We start from the raw sequence: 17,522 nt of genomic DNA on the forward strand, positions 1-17,522 counted from the left end.
TGGTTAAAAATAAGCTTGAACGTCCTTGATCACCCAATGGCCATTTCCAGATTATGGTTTATAATATACAACCCCAGACGGTTACGGGGGCTGTATATTTTTCAAGGTGCGATTTTAATTAGGGATCAATAGTTAAAATTTAAAACATTCCCTAGACCATTGAAAAGCTTCCCAGTAAAGGAGAACCATATAGCTGAAGCAGTTAGCGAGATCCAATTCACTAACTGCCTGACAGTCAGATAGACATCTGTTACAATTTTATATAAAGAACATCTTTAATTCTAACAAATGAATGCAACTTTTTTTACGTCTGTTTTATTGAGAATCTAAATACTTATTTACATACACATATCAATATACATTTTATATAATATTTTTATACTTTTCTAATCACAAGATTATTAGTGATAAAACAGGTGTAGAAGAAAAGGGAAGAGATTTTGTTTGTATAATTGCCTTGATCTGAAAATGTGTAAACGTAGGAAACTTCATCTAAAGAAAAACTATTTTGCTTCAACCTTCTATAAGTATAACAATTTTGGATAAAAACAAAATATTTTTTTTTAAATGAAATTTTCCATTTACATAATAATTTTTTTGTACCAATTAACTACTTAATAGCCAGGCTTGGATCTGGCATAGTCAGAAACATCCACATAATCAGAGGATTCTATTTCTAACTTCACTCCATCAAAGGTTGCTGACAAACCACCGGTTCTTTGGTTCCTGAACATAAAAAGGTATCAAAGGACTCATAGGTTGAAGTTAATCATGTAAAATCTGGCTCAGAGGAGGTGTGATACTAATAATATATGTATATAGATGTATAACCCAGACAACTATGAGGCCTAAATTGTGAGGACCTAGCAAAATCCTTTTTGATATGTTGTAGCGACTTTGCTGTGTTTATATTCCTGACGCTATTGGCTGATATTCAAAGACCCAATTGAAAGTAAGCCCAGGGTCCCCAACCCGTGGGTATAATTACATATATCTCGAGCCCCATCTATTCTTCTATTTTAATATTTTAATATATTTATAAGACAGACCAATTTTGTAGTCAAGTTAAATTTATGGATTATGTTTTCATTTCACATCTGTATTAAAACACCAAGTTTGAAATATTTCATGGAGCTAGAAATGTCCAATAAGGCCCAACAATCAAATCATTCTAATTATCTAATGATAAGATTTTTGCTATCTCTGTTGTTATACCTGTCCGAATAATAGAAACCATTATCATAGATGCTTCCATCCTCCAGAGCATAAACTCCACCTGATCCTGTCATACCACCGTTCTTGAAGGGTCCCTGCCATTAAATATTCTTGATTATTTGAAGGGAAAAAACTAACTCATTAACTGAAATATTCAAAAGTGAAGCTTTTCTATAATTAGGTTCGGTCCGTACGTCCGTCTGAAATGGATAGATTTTTTCGTTAACTTAGGCATCTTAGAATTGTCCTATCGATTTCAAACTTTGCATGGTGATTCCTGTAGTAATAAGGTATGATTTAGAAAGCGTAGCAACTCTATAGGTAACCTTTACCAGAATGTCCGTACATAAATTTGACGAACCCCATTTTGAGAAAGACGATTCGAGTGACGTCATATACGTTTCGGGAAAAAAAGGGAAGGGGGGAAAAAATCTCTTCAAAAGAGAGGGGAGAAAAGGGAAGAGATTTTCTTCCCCCCTTCCCAAAACGTTTATGACGTCACTGGAATCGTCTTTCTCAAAGTGGGACAGTTTGGGGTTTGTCATAAATTAAAAAAAATTGTATGTGATATAAATTATAATGATCCTATTGACCTGATTTTTATAATACTGATTCCTAGGACAACAAAGTACATATATATGTTATAAGCGAAGCATCTCTATATTAAATTCACTTAAATGTAAGTATGTCTTTAATTATTATCCTGTATTTACTTGCAATTTTTTTCGACTTTTATTCAAATTTATATTTTAATTATTAGGTTCTGACACTCTACAGGTGTTAATGTTTGTCCTACCGTCTCAGAGCTTCACTTTTATGGCTGTTTTCATCCTTGTTTCTTCATTAAATGAGAGAATTTGCAAAGGGATGTTGATAACATCTACAGTACTTTTTACCCCCTATCCACTTTATTTCTAAGCTATGAACAGAATTTTACAGAAAAGAAAAAAATGAGATAGGGGTGATTCTCCTGTGAGGGTGGTGGACCGTGGTACCCTCCCCCAAAATAGTCATAAACCTCCCCTTGACCTATGAGAAGCTAAATTGAAAAGGAAAACCGTATCGGTTCAGCGGTCAGCGAGATCCTAAGGTACACACAGACAGAGGCCTTGTTACGTTTATATTAGAATTGTATATATTACAATACTGACCTCATAATAATTGTTTTCAGACCAAACAAACTTTCCTTTGCCATCAAATTTACCATTCTTGAAGTTTCCTTCATACTTCCAACCCTAAAGTAATTTATAAAATTTTTTGATATCTTCAAACTTACCAATAAAGTCTCTCTTTTTTATCTTAAATGATTTTAAATCTTATTATATATAAAACATAAACCATACAAAATTAAGTTTATGATAATTCTACCCATCGACTTTACTTTCATTTCTAAAGGTTCTGTTTTTACTGCTATCTCATTAATTTTTTTAATTGCTGACATAACCATTTTAGATTGTTTGACAGACACACAAAAAGGATATGTGTAAGGTAGCTTTGTATGCTTATACTAAAACTATATTAACCTGGGGATATGTCATTACACCTTGTCCGTGAGGCTTACCATTCAAAAAAGCACCTGAAAGTCATAATGAATTAAATTAAATAAAAAGTGGATCTAAAGAAGTTATGTTATGTGATATAATTATCCTATTCATCTGATCTTTGAAATACTGATTCCTATTGCTACAAGGTAAAATGTTTTAAGCGCAGCATCTCTATGATTAAGTCCTAAAAAAGTAAGGATGTCCTTAAATAGTATTAAAGCAGTTTTGCAACAAATTTGATTACAGTATTGTTTAGACTTAGACATTTATATTCTGCTTATTCAATTTTGACAATCTTCAAGTTATAATGTTCGTTTGTTCTACCAGTTTCAAGCTTCGATTTTATGGATGTAGTCAACCTTTGTTATTGTTGAAGCATGTTTAAAGTTGATATTTTACCTTGATAAACCTTCCCACAAGGCCAGGTATAGGTTCCTTGACCGCTAAATAAACCAGTGTCGCGACAAAATTCACCTAAACAAATAAATAATTTAAAAGTTCAAAATCTTTATAATAGTTATTTAGTAAACGTTGTATTAATCTATAAAAGGAACAGGGTGAGTGTCTGTGTGTGAAAGATATTGCTAACCACTGAATCAATATAGTTCTAGTTTACAATGCAGCCTATCATAGGTCCTGTCAAGGTTTAAAATATATTGGGGGAGGATACTAACACCCTACCAAGAAAAATCGCCCCTAGAAAGAAACGACCACCAACCAAAAAAAAACTTTTTTGTTTTTCCTTTTTAAAACTAAAATTTGAATTGGGTTGAATTGTCAACTTCACTTCCAATTCTTCCCCCCGCCCCCCTCATTTACCTTAAGTATCACTAGAGACCTTTGGTATGTAGCCGATAGTTTTAGACAAAACACATTAGCAATTATAAAAATATAGATTCTTTCCTGTTTACAGATTGTCTTAAATAAAAAGTTAAAGTTTGTTGAAGAATGACACAGATTAATAGACATTTATTATTGAAATAAATCTATAGACTGTAACATGTGAAGTACTTTGGCGAACTAACCCTATTTATTTAATATCTGCACTTCTTAAATGAAGCTATACCTGTGTATTCATGACCATTGCTTCTAAAGCTGCCAGTTTTCTTGATGTTGGAAGAGTACAAGCCCTCATATTCCTCTGATTGTCCACTTCCATAGACCATTACTGTTCTACCATCTCCGTCCTTGCCGCCATTTTTAAAGTTTCCAGAGTAAGAGCTGCCTGCAAAATCAATGTCCAATTTTTTTGATTGTAATTACAATGTTATTCAAGAAAAATTGAAAAATAGATTTGTTTTTCCTTCCCCAGAATACATAATCATTTATAAAATCAGATTAAAAGAAATATTAAATTGTATTTTAAGCAAGATAACAATACCCATATAAAAGTAACAGAATGTGTGTGTGTGTCTGTCTGTCTGTGTGTACCAAAGGATCTTGCTAACCGCTAACCCGATATGATTCTCCTATACAATGTAGCTTCTTACAGGTGCTGGGAAAGTTCATAACTATTTTGGGGATGGACTCGCCCCTACAAAATAATTACAACCCTAAAATTCAAAAGGGGTCGAGTCGACTTTCTCCCTCCCCCCCCCCCCCTCCACATAATGTACCCCTAGAGTCCTTTATTAACGAAGACGCTAGATTTAAATGTACCTGAGCTGTAGATATATTCTCCCTGTCCTTCCTTTCTTTCTTCTTTCCAGTGTCCAGCAAACACATCTCCATTAGAATAGAACATAGTTCCCTCTCCATCCTTCTTGTCCTCCTTCCATTCTCCAGCATAGTAGGATCCATCCTTCCAGTACAGGTACCCATGACCATCCTTCTTGCCTTTGCTCATGGTTCCTAAAAATAAAATAACCCTCTAATACAATTTAAACAGAAATCAAAATCTTCAGCATTATCAAGATTAACTTCATTTGGATCTTTGTGAAATGTATCTTCAGAGAATATACAATCTACTCCTAATCACCAACAAAAGTTTCTTCTTTGGTAGTTGATCATTCAAACCTTAATAATGATGTTGAATGTAACTCCAAAACTATCAACATAATTCTCAAATTTGCTAGTTGTTGTTTACTAAATATTAAACTAATGATTATTCATACCTTCATAATGATCTCTATTGAATATATCTTCAGATGAATATTTTAGGAGACCCATTCAATGAACATAATTATCTTATTTGCTAGTTGTTATCTACTAAATATTAGCCTAATGATCATGCATACCTTCATAATGATCTCTATTGAATATATCTTCTGTTAAATATTCTAGCATACCAAAACTATCAACACCATTTACTCCTTTGCTTGATGTTATAAATATTAGCCTAAAGATTATTCATACCTTCATAATGAACTCTGTCAAATATATCTCCAGGGGAGTATTCTAACAAGTCAAACTATCAACATTTATCTCTTATTTCGTAGTTGTTATCTACTAAATATTAACCTAATGATCATGCATACCTTCATAATGATCTCTGTTGAATATATCTTCAGATGAATATTCTAGGGTACCCCAACCATCCGCATAATCTTCTCCATTGACAGCTGTTACCTCACCTCTCCACACTCCAACATTGTTTACCTCCAAATCTTTAGCCTAAAATAATAATTATTGCAGGAAGTAACTAGTGCCTAATAAAAATGACGTAATACAATACAAGTACATATTTTACCATTGGTCAATTACAATATATACTGGCCTATCATTGGTCATTTGTATTGTATGACTTCATTTTTATTAGGCACTATATGCTGCTTCTTATTGCAGGCAAAACAGATTATTGTGCTAATCTCCCCTTACTTTTGTTGTACAAATTTATATCTAGAGAACACATTCATATAAGGGGGGGGGGGGAAGTTTTGACACATTTGCGTAAACCTGGTGTATAGGCTTTATCTTTGGACTGAGAGGATAGGTTATTAAAGATACAATCATTCTTATATGATGAATTAGAAGTTCACTTATAGAACAAAATATGCACCTTTTTGAATGCTATTTACATATTTGAAGAAAAAATAGCATATTTTTTTAAGAGTTGGCCTCTATCTCTTAAACAAATATTTTAATTCTTATTTTTACCTGTCCAGAGACCACCTGGAGGCCTGTAGCTCCTGAACCTGGAGACCTATCCAAATAATCTTAAAACTTGGGGAAATTCATCATATAAGAATGATTTTTTATCTTTAATAACCTATCCTCTCAGTACAAAGATAAAGCCTATACACCAGGTTCACGCAAATGCGTCAAAACTTCTCCCCCCCCCTTAATAATTTAGGATTTTCTATGTCTTGATTGTGCTTTTAAAATCCTATGATCTACAATATTTTATAATTGAGGGAAGATTTTCTTGTTAAATTTAATTATGTTAGGAGAAAAAATGCTTACCAAGCATGGTGGCCTGTAAACAAAAATAGTTTCTGCACCATTATCTTCCTTCACAATAAACTTGTAGGGTGGGCAGATTTTGTCTCCATCCAAATCTCCATGGAATTCACAAGCTAAATAAAAAAGTGCTATCATGACAATCTGTTATTTACAAATATCAGCTAATACCGAGCTTTTAGAAAGGTTGTTTGAACTAATGCTTATTTGTACATAGTTTCAATTATTTAAAAAAGTAATTTTTTTTCTGTCTGTAGATTATAATTTTGATACCTAATTACGTAACCTTTTCAGTTCTTCCTTAGTGACATTAATATTGTTCCTGGCTCCAGTGAGGGTTTTAGGCTATATTGGTTTTAGATATTTAGTCTAAGGATTGCTTAAAACTATTTTTCCCCTTCCCTACAGAGCTCCTAAATGATAGGGATACAGCTGCAGGTATCTACGGATAACGGAGATAAATATTCAAAGAATATGTTTTGTGTTTAAATTAGAGCAAATTTTAGTGTGGCTGACCAATGCAATTTAAACTTTCAAATAGGGACACCTAATTTATTTAAAGATAGATATACATCTGTATACCTACATTAGTACTCTACCTGGCTGAGGAAAAGGACACTGTCCATTACACTGAGTGTATGCCTGACTCTACCTACATAGTTCCTACCTGGCTGAGGACAAGGACACTGTCCATTACACTGAGTGGCCACACCATTAGCATTGGCCTCACAGAAGTTACTGTAGGTCTTACCATCCAGGCCACACACAGGACTGTAAAGATTAGGACACACTGCATCTACTTCTTAATAAAAAGTAAAAATTTTAGAATCTCTTATTCTGGTTATCCAACTTTTTTAAGCTACTTTATTATTGGTATGTCCTTCATAAATACTCACATATTTTTCTTTGATCTCAGAGAATAAAGCTATGGTCCTGCAGTGGTTTTAAGCTATTTTATTGTGGATTGTGGCACCCCAAACCTTCCAAAACATCCCCCTCTAAATTTTTTTAAAGCAAAAAAACAATTAAGGGGGTTGGGAAAACTCCCAATACACATTCGGGCACAGGTCTGATGAAAAAAGCTAACCGCCCCCCCCCCACAAAAAAAAAATTGGGTGACCTTTAGCAATTCTTAAAAATGGACAGCTTATGTGTTGTAAAAGTTGTCGCAAACATAGGTATCTAATAAATACTAAGTAGATTATTACATTATTATTATGAGGGGGGGGGGGAGGTTGGAATTCTCTCACGTCTTGGGGCGAAGCCACTAGTTTGCATATATAATAGTTAGATGTAAACCTACCCACTTCCAATTCATTGAACTGATACTTGTCACACTCCCTCTCACACTGGAAGGCAGAACCAAAATGTCTCCAATATTGATGGAAGTGAACACACTCTACACATGGTCTGTATGTGTCACAGCTGGGAGCTGTACGTCCACCTTGTTACAACCAGTATAATAAGTTGCTTCTAATTTGTTTTATTATCTTTAAACAGAAAATATAAAGTGTAAAACTAATCAAATTTTAAAAACATGACAAAGGATTGAGACTTTACAAAGTGTCGGAAAAATGAGCCGTGTGACGTCATAAAACTGAGAGATAAGAGGAGAAGTGATAAAGGAAACCCATTAAAAAGAGATGGATCTATTGACGTCACTCGGCTCATTTTTTTCTGACACTTTGTAATCTAGAGCCTTTAAATGATTATGAAAGTTTTTGTAAAAAAATTTGAATAGAACAAAAGATTAAAATTATTGTTTACCATTGATGAAACAGATTCTTCTATTCTATTCTATTTTCCTTCTTCTAATTTTGATGCTAATATTTTTAATTTGTAAATTTTCAGACTGTCATACTTTATTGGAATGCAAGGACGTTTAAGAAATGGAGGTAGAAAGGTGTTTACGCCCACCCCTGAAAAAATTTTTGCCTCGAAATCTTTGGAAATACGTTAGAATTCCCCCGTCCCCCACAAAAAAAACGTCCTAGTTGGAAGTTTTCTTTATTTAATAGAAGTAAAATGATATTAACCATCAAATAATATTATATTCAATTATTTTTATATTTAACTTGTTTCTGCTTTGCTACTTTTTAGTATAATTTTGTCAATATTAGATAATTGTATTTTTTGTATGAATCTTATTATTCCTTGATCTCCAATGATATCCGCCAGAATATCATCATCTACTCCAGGTATTCCATAGCTGGCATATCCAGCAGGATGGGATCCAAACAGGCTGGATATAAGCTCCTAAACATGATCAAATTTTAAGATTTGTTTAAATGTTACAAGATTTGAGCAAATCAATAGAGGGGGGATGTAATATATGTATACCCCGTAGACCTTGTCCCGACTTTCAATTGGGTCTTTAAATAACAGCCAATAGCATCGTAAATATTAACACAGCCAAGTCGCTACGAAAGAGCAGAAAGTAATTTACTAGTAGACAAAAAGGTCCCCTAGATAGGTCCCCAGGTAGTTGTCTAGGTTATACATCTATAGTTATAACATTGATCGTGATAAGATTGACAGTCAAATTATATTAATTAAATTAGATTTTGAGGTATCTATATTCTATTTTAAAGCAAAGCTATTCTCTAATTAGGGTGGTTCCGTACGTACATCCGTTCCTTTTTTCTATATTAGGTATTCCAATAATTTTGGGATACATATACATTATACACGGATCTCTTGAATAACCTTTAAGTATCTAACTTTAGATTAATTCTTTTAAGATCAGAATGTATTCAGTTTATGTACATTAAAGATGTTCTGTTACTTTTTTAAAGCAAAGCTTTTCGATAATTAGGGTCCGTTCGTCCGTCCGTAACGGATAGCTTTTTTTGTTAATTTAGGCATGTTAGAATTGTCCTATTGATTTCAAACTTTGCATGGTGATTCCTGTAGTAGTTAGGTACGATTTAGAAAGCCTAGCAACTCTATAATCATTACCAGACTGTCCGTACGTCCATTTTAAACATGTTGATTTTTTTTACTTTTTTTTAACAACTAATTTCTATGTGATCTAATAATCCGATTGATCTGATTTTTGGTATACTGATTCCTGGGACAACAAAGTACAATTTTATTAGCGAAGCAACTCTATAATCAAATCCTAAAGTTGTAAGTATGTCCATAAACATTATTCTGTATCAAGCAGTTTTTCAACAAATTTACTTACAATTTTGTTTCGATTCTTATACATTTATTTTCTGATTATTCAGTTCTGATATTATACAAGTGTTAATGTCCGTTTAACCTACCGTTTCAGTGCTTCGCTTTTATGGATGTTGTCATCCTTGTTAGAATTGTTTTTTTTAGTGTTTTGCCCCTGTAATAGATAGCATTTTGACTTCTGCAAAGCATTTAGTTTTATTCATTTTGTAAGTTTGATTGTGTAGATTTCTATTTCACTAAGAAACAAGATTAAGTTTTATTTAATGGTTATATAATATTCATTTTATTTATTAATAAAACAAGGACGATTGCTTACATTAGAATTATCTGAAATGATAAGCTATAACAGCGGGAGGGGGGGGGGATATATTATGAAAGATAGGGTAGGAAATTTCAGAAAAAGAGGATGAAAGCAATAAAAGTGAAAGACATGAACCAAGAAAGGGAAAGAGCAAAGCTCGTGACGTGACAAGATTAAAAGAAAGACAGATACGCAGAGACAAATAATTGTAAGAGTAGCTTCGCAAACCATTTTCAATAATTAAAAAAAACAAAACAATTTTACCTCATCTATACCATAATTATCTTGAATACTTGAACAGTTTCTCCTGTTTTAGAAATCATATTCAATATTGAAACCAGAGAGAAATTGAGTGTTCATACGTTTAAACCACAAATTTCAACCTACAGAAGTTTGTGTTTCGATGTACTTTTAGTAGCGAAGATACTTAAATAATTCGATATGCCAGTCCGTCCGTCCGTCCGTCGCTCCGTCTTTTATTCTGAACTAACAACATGGATGTATTTTTAGTAACAAATCACTCTAAAACACACTTTCTTTGTCCGTCTATACGTAACGCTCTTGGGGAAATTGGATTTGCTCGGTTACTATTTCTGTAAGACGTCACTAGTGTGCATTCATTTTGTTGGTCCGTTGTTCTGTCGGTCATGCTCTAGGAAACATTGGAATTCAAAACAGAAAATCTACTTTTGCCTGACTGCTATATGGAATGCTGAAAATATACGTAAAGATTCTACTAAACAATTAGCATCTAATCTATCAAATTTTTAATGGATTTATTATTACATGGATCTTTCACCATTGTACTCTAAAAGAGCGAAACTCGTAGCTGGCTAAAATAACGATCCCCCCTTCCCCTTCTAGGTGCACAAACTAAACCAATAAATGATGTCTGATAGCAACCTAATTTGACAACAATTTTTACCCTGTCGTAATATCCACGAATTTTTTCTCATACTTTCATTATTACAAATCACATTTTTTTCCGCGGATAAATTTTTGTATAACGATTATAATTGAATATATTCCTGTCTATAAAAAGAATCAGCAATAGGCACAAAAACTTTAGCATTGTAATAAAAATATAAGCTAATAATAAAACAAGTTATAACCGACTAATCGTCTTAAAACTATAACAAATCTATATCAATATATAGAAGAATTTATGTTTAAATGTGCATATATCATACATATGTTTGTCTAAATGTTTTATTTTCATGTGTTTGTGTCAAGCTTAAACTGTATTTAGTGTGGAGAATGGGTTGATTATTGTTTGCTGAAGCAAAATTACACTTTAGATCTTGATGTTTTACTCTAAGGCATTTGAAAACCTAATGTACTGGCATTAGAGTAAGTACCCTAACAACGCATTAATCCACTAAATATTCTAAACATACCTTTAAAAAGAATCAGGGGACAGATGCGCGGCTGGGGTTAGCGAGTGAATAAGGCTAGGTACGGCTTCGGGTGGCTTATCCAGTGGAGATGATTCTTCCTACAAGCCACCCAGCTTTCTCAAATTCGTGCGATTAGTTGCGGCTGCTATTATAGTTTTGTCTATTCTGTTTTGATTGAGTTTTACAGCAGTTACAGTTGCTAAAAAGCCGTTAGTTGGGTGGCTGCGGCTGAGAGTGAGACATGGGCTGCCTGATGATGGCATTTGGTGGCTCGGGCTAGGCAGAGGAGGCTTACTTATTTTGTTTCGAGTATTACAACATTTACAGTTGCTAAGAAGCTACTTGGTTGCTGCAATTGAATGAGGTTGAAAAGACTGAGACCAGTGAGGCTTAGAGTGGACATTTTTGACATTTGGAGGCTGTGGCTGAGTAAGCTGCTCTGTTGACAGCTGGGCTTATTGGGTGTCACACGCAGCAGTGCAGCTGATAGTGAGGCCTTGGTAAGCCACGCGGCTGACTGTTGCTTTGGCAGCCCAGCCCTTAAAACTGTCAATTGCTATACAAATTTTGACAAAACTAGGATTTAAATATCCGTTATAATAAACTGATAACTACTCAATCTCCCCACTATATAAAGTGACAATGCAAGTTTCTGTTTTGCAAAAATTCAGGCTACACTTTCAACTTTGAAATCCCAAAGACGCTTTTTACCCGAAATTTCCAATTGAAAGTTCTTTTCAGTCTTCCTTTATATAGTAAATCCAATTTCGCAATGGAAATTTAAATCAGCGCTTTTAAAAATTGACAAACTCAAAAAAGCTTCTTGTAAATTCATACATACATACATTACATTAAAATAAGAGGCCGAGGGACTATAGGTTAAATAACTGTGTGTTCATGGGGAGGGGACCCAGTGCCGACTTTCAATTAGGTCTTTGAATATCAGCCGATAGCGTCAAAAATAATAACACAGCCAAGTCGAGCAGAGAGCAATTTGCTAGCAGACTGAAAAGATCCCCACAACTGGATTCAGGCAGTTGCCTTGGTTATACATCTATACATTTAGTATATATAAATCCTAATGATAGATTTATGTAAGATGAACAGATATATATTTTTAAAAATCTGTAAAAAATATTTCATAATTTAAAACGTTGTAAAAGTTATCGCTCTTATAATATAGAATGAAGTTATATTTGCTGGAATCACACAATAATAGGTATATATATCTCTAAAGAAGGTTCGTCTATTATACTTGACCGTGATTCAACTTAAATTGATTTTTAGCTTATCTATAAATGTTAAATTTGTACTGATATAAATTAAATGTTTTCCTTATGAATGTCAAATAAATGAAATATGTTTTAATAACTATAAAAAAAGTGGCCAAGCAACTTATATTAAAACAATCCTTTACTTGCATGACCTAAATAGTAAATACCCGAAAAAAATGTGTTCAAAGTTTGAATACAAATTGAAACAGTATCCCAAAAATAGAACAAAGCAAAGCAGTCATAAAACGCTAAAATTTAATGAATAGTATATAAAGAAAAAATGTGGCAACATTAAGCCCTAAAAAAATTAAACATAGATAGATTCAAATTGATAGATTCAAATTACACTTACCGTAACATTGCATTATTGAATATTAGATCTTTGTAAAATTAAAGTCTTCAAATTGATAGATTCAAATTGATAGATTCAAATTACACTTACCGTAACATTGCATTATTGAATATTAGATCTTTGTAAAATTAAAGTCTTCATTATATATAGTAAGGGATCCTAAGCAATATAGAACTCCCATTGCGTATTTGAAAACATTGATTACAATGGATATAGAATATACGTGGATATAATGTCAGGGTATAAATTGTCGTTAATTTAGGTTGCTAAAATAGCATTCATTTATTGGTCAATTAGTTAATCTAGAAGGAGGGGACGGGGTGGGGTAAAGGGGTTGTATGGGTGGTATCATTATTTTAGCCCGCTGTGAGTTTTAATCTATTAAAAAACATGAAAATCTGGAGTACATCCAATTAACAATATATCCTTATTGATTACATTGTTACTATGGGATTCCCGATTTTCAGGATTTTACACAGACAAAAAAATCCCATTAACTTGACAATTAAAAACAAGGACCAAAAGTTTAAAACCAGTGCAGCAATAATAACAAAACTAGAAAAAGAATAATAAACTTAGAAATTATTAGCTTATTGGTCGGACGTTCGGATGAACAGACTTATTGCAAAGCTGCAGCACTTAAAAGTAATATTATTATGATGAATAAAAATACCTTCGAAACTAAGTATTGATTTAGCTTAAGAAATTAAATTAATTACCTTTAGCTGCTAATAAATTAGACTTAATATTTGTTGTTTATAAACCATGCTCAGTAAGAACTTCCACACAAAGGTAGTGTTATCAAACAAATAAATGTTTGTAGGAATTATTGTGAATTGAGCAAATGAAGCCTTGACTTGGAATCAAAAAGGAAAGATAAAACCACGTAGAATAAAAAAAACAACCTGGAGGAGAGAACTCTCATATGAACTGCAAGAGAAGAAAATCTCATTCTCACATAAACGACCCCTTAAATAGTGGATGTAAATATTCTTTTTTTCTCCCCGAAGTAGTCATTTATTTCCCCGAGGTAGTCATTTTTTCCCCTGAGGTATCATTTTTTTCTCTGGTATCATTTTTATCCCCGAGGTAGTCATTTTTTCCCCCGGGCATGGCAACCGGTGAACAGAATCTCAGTTCTGCACCACAAGCCTCGCACGACTGAAGTACCCATGTCTATACAGTCATATTTATATGAAAATCTGAGAAAATATTTTTAGAAGATTTTTGAATTTTTTTTTGAAGACTTAAATTTTTTTTTCGAAGATTTTAGAATTTTTATTAATTACTAAAAGAAAGCATAATTACCTCGGGGAAAAAAATGACTACTTCGGAAAAATAAATGAAAATTAAAAACCAAAATTAAACCACATTTTAGCATAAAAATGAGTTTTTGTTTAAATGAGAATGATAATTCTTTCCAGATTTTTGTTTAGGAATACCCTATTTCTCAGCGATGACTAAAGATTGTAGAACCATTGTACGTGGCCTATGCTCTACAAAGAAGAGATAACTGCCAATAATGATAGTATATTGAAATAATAAATAAATTTTTCTTTGATTATGATATATTCTCCATATAATAAAATATTCAAATATAAAATATCTCAACAAAAATAATAATTATAATAAAAATAATAACTCAAGATAGATGAACAGGAGTACACAATTATGCAATTATAAATAATATTTTTTTTTATAACATTTCATTAAACTATTTATCACTTATTTTTAACAATAACTTGGGAATAATTTAAATTTTTGTAGTTTATAACCGCCAGAAAATTTCTTATATATTCGAAAATTCTCATATAAAGTATAAAATCAGCATTTGTTAAAAATGCATAAATAAGTTAAAATTGAGTACTTGTAATGCTTAGAAATATAAAAATGCTGTGATGTTTTAGCCCACTTTATATTTTTTTGGCGATTTTAAAGCTTAAGTACATAAGAATTAGGTAATGTCTTTTGTAAAAATTAAATAAAAAATTAAACCAATAGGATTTTTGTTTTGATGTCTTGCAATAAAAAAAATATAGAACATGTAATTTATTTAGAAAGAGTTATATAAAGTAAAAATTATTTTAAGTAGTTTAAAATTAGAAAGGTAACTAAGAAAGATTGTGTCTCTATATTTTAATCTCTTTCTTTTAACCATTCTACTATGCATTGGGTGACCGATAAAATTTGTAAAGGGGGGGGGGGGGGGAAGGTTGTGCTAAAATTCCGTAAAAGTGAGAGTTTAAAGCTTAAAACAGTAGAAGAACGATAAAATTCATGTTCACTTAAACAAATTTTTGTCTATAGTTCTTTTCAATAAGGAATACACATATTTAGTGAATATTTTCGTTTAACTACTGATTTAAAGCCTTAAAACTCACATCTTTACGGAATTTTAGCATAACCTACCTCCCCCAAAATTATAAAAATAGAAACTTAAAGGCCACATTGTAAATATAATTCATAAAAGGTTTTTATAAATTCCCTAGTGAAAATTTTGAGTTTTTAAATGAAAGTAAAAAATAATAATAACTTTTTTATTGGTCAACCTTGAATAATTGTAAATGGCAGGTGTTATACAAATTGTAAAACTATCTACTAAGGGGTACAGAACACCTTGGCCTGACAACAATCCATTCAAATTGATACATACTAATACACAGCAACCCACACACAACTATCCAACATATAAACAATAGTTTTCACCAATTCCTCAATTTTCTATGAGAAATAAATATTGATCCTCAGGCTTTTTTAAAATTGACTAGAAAGTGTTTCTTCAAGCCTAAATATCATATTTATTTAATCTCCTAATCCCAAACACCTTATATTGGTAATTGTTATCCAAATTATAGCTATCAATTTTAAATATTCTTCGAGTGTTAAAAAGTTTGAATCTACCCATAAATAAAAATAATTCAATTCATTAAACTATAATTTAGTTTTGTCTTTATGTTTATAATAATATGACAATAACTTGGAATAGAATAGAATATATATAATACTGTTAAATCAACAAATCACATTTTCATAGTTTTGGATCAATACTAAAATAAAGCAAAAATCTTTTTCAATAACTTCACGGCCAAGTCTCTGGTCGAACAGCCTACGATCGGACATGATTAGAATCTGCTTTATATACTAAGTCGTATTAAAATTAGAAATGATTAATTGATCTAATATTACATACAGACGTTCAAGCTGTTTGGTCGTTGGCAGCCATGAAGTTATTGAAAGAAACCAACTGACCTAGTTTAGACTTGATCCAAAGTTTTCTAACAAATAGTTTTTATTTTGAAAGTCTTTGCTCTGTTTTACAATAAACTAATTAAAAATAAAGTGATGATTATTTTTAAAATATATAAATACTTTGGTTAGGGGTGTGAAAAAGCAATAAATTCTAAGATTTAATTTATTGTTATTGTTAGATTCAATCTAATAAACAAATATTTGATAGAAAACTAAAATTTACAATAACAGAACTATAATGAACACTTAAATTGTGCGAATTACTAAATGCTGAATTTTTGTATCTTATTATCATAATAATATATAATAGTAAAAACTCTAAAAATATTATGCAATTAACTCCTGAAATATATTAATCTATGAATTTTAAAATTTGCAAAATGTAGGAATATTCTATATTTTGGGATATAAAGTTCATAAAGTGTGAAATAGTTGCAATATACTAATGATTTAAAATATTTAAAATCTAGGAATAATTCTCTCAGTATGGCTTAGAAACCGATTGATATCCGCTGGACTAGAACCAGTTCTCAGTCACACTGAAAAATCGTGTATAACGTCGTATTACAGACATTTTCCCACGAATATTAACTTTAAAATAATACAATTAATACCAGTTTTTTTGCCCGGGCATTCGGCACCTCGGTGCTAACAAAACTGTTTATAATCATATAACTTATCATTTTACTATACGCAGAAAGCTGTCTATAATACGATACGATGAATAACTATTCTTAAATTATAGAAAGGCCTCTTGGTCATGTTTAAATTAATTTTGGCCTTTGTAGGAATAGAAATTAAAAATTTTTTTTTTAAATTTAATATCAATATTTTAAATACTTCTTTAAAAAACTTATTATTCATATATATTTTAAAAAGACCACTTTATTATCAGTGGCTTTAAAAATACAAAATATCTTTTCTTGGTACTTTTACAAACCAAAATTTGTGATCCAAGTAACATTTTTTGTCATTGGTATTCAATGTTAAAGCTGCGAGTGAAAGCATCTTTTTAAAGATAATGGTTGTATTAACATTTTTAACAAAATTAAAAGAAATAAGTTTTTTTTAATCAAGCGTTCCAAAAATCTTTATACATTTATTATGAAATTTGTAGACAATGATGAAAACTTAAAATAACATGAATTTTTAAAAACAATAAATAAAATTTTTAGCACATGACAATTTTCTTATTTTTAGGGCTTAAAATAACAATCACAACTCTAGTCAGTACTAGGAAAAATCCAATAAAATATTTGTCTTTTAAAATTAAATTGAGTCTCATTATTTTCAGCCCTAAAAACCATTATATTGATAATTTTTTCATATTCTTTTGATTTGCGATCTTGTTCAATAATTGCATTCTTATGTGTCTTGTTTCAGTTTAATTTTTCAGTACAATTGTACGATTATCAGATTATGTATAATGTACACACTACAGAATAAGTGTGTCTGGGGTAAACATACAGTACAAAGTGTACGACAAGTGTACACTAATATTGTCTATAGCTGGTACCACTTTTTATTTTTGAAATGCAGCATCAAATGATTTGAATTTTCAGCAAATATCTGAAATAGAAAGTATCATTAGAGGTTAAAATTCTTTGA

At 31.5% G+C, this 17,522-nt stretch overlaps 2 protein-coding genes across 7 annotated transcripts in view; both read right to left on the minus strand.

Moving 5' to 3' along the window:
- Positions 1-289: 289 nt before the first annotated feature.
- On the minus strand, positions 290-10,784 carry LOC145314097 (uncharacterized). The gene is made up of 14 exons (XM_080153872.1): positions 10,669-10,784; positions 9,907-9,947; positions 8,311-8,414; positions 7,462-7,601; positions 6,826-6,960; positions 6,162-6,274; positions 5,237-5,372; positions 4,419-4,610; positions 3,826-3,984; positions 3,159-3,233; positions 2,739-2,791; positions 2,367-2,450; positions 1,216-1,310; positions 290-726 (listed from the first exon to the last, which is right to left on the minus strand). Exons 1-14 carry the CDS (start codon positions 10,712-10,714, stop codon positions 615-617), a joined length of 1,485 nt encoding a protein of 494 aa, XP_080009998.1. The 5' UTR covers positions 10,715-10,784; the 3' UTR covers positions 290-614.
- Positions 10,785-14,215: 3,431 nt separating this feature from the next.
- Positions 14,216-17,522, minus strand: part of Tomosyn (syntaxin-binding protein tomosyn) — a 111,904-nt gene continuing 108,597 nt past the window's right edge. For 3 of the 6 annotated variants that reach the window (XM_080153991.1, XM_080153967.1, XM_080153983.1), the window contains one exon: positions 14,216-17,483. In XM_080153991.1, the coding sequence (XP_080010117.1) occupies positions 17,418-17,483 (66 nt within the window). In that variant the 3' untranslated portion in view covers positions 14,216-17,417. The remainder of the gene's footprint in view (positions 17,484-17,522) is intronic. The other 3 variants (XR_013877649.1, XR_013877653.1, XR_013877652.1) reach the window with 3 other exon arrangements.

This window comes from Acartia tonsa, chromosome 1 (assembly GCF_053477335.1).
Source record: "Acartia tonsa isolate MP-2025a chromosome 1, ASM5347733v1, whole genome shotgun sequence".
Classification (NCBI taxonomy): Eukaryota; Metazoa; Arthropoda; class Copepoda; order Calanoida; family Acartiidae; genus Acartia; species Acartia tonsa.

Coding starts and splice junctions, on each gene's coding strand:
- LOC145314097 (XM_080153872.1), bottom strand. CDS start 10,714: ATGCTAAAGTTTTTGTGCCTATTGCTGATTCTTTTTATAGACAGGA. Junction 8,415..9,906: donor ATAATTATGGTATAGATGAG/GTAAAATTGTTT, acceptor GATCATGTTTAG/GAGCTTATATCCAGCCTGTT. Junction 5,373..6,161: donor TTTACAGGCCACCATGCTTG/GTAAGCATTTTT, acceptor TTATTATTTTAG/GCTAAAGATTTGGAGGTAAA.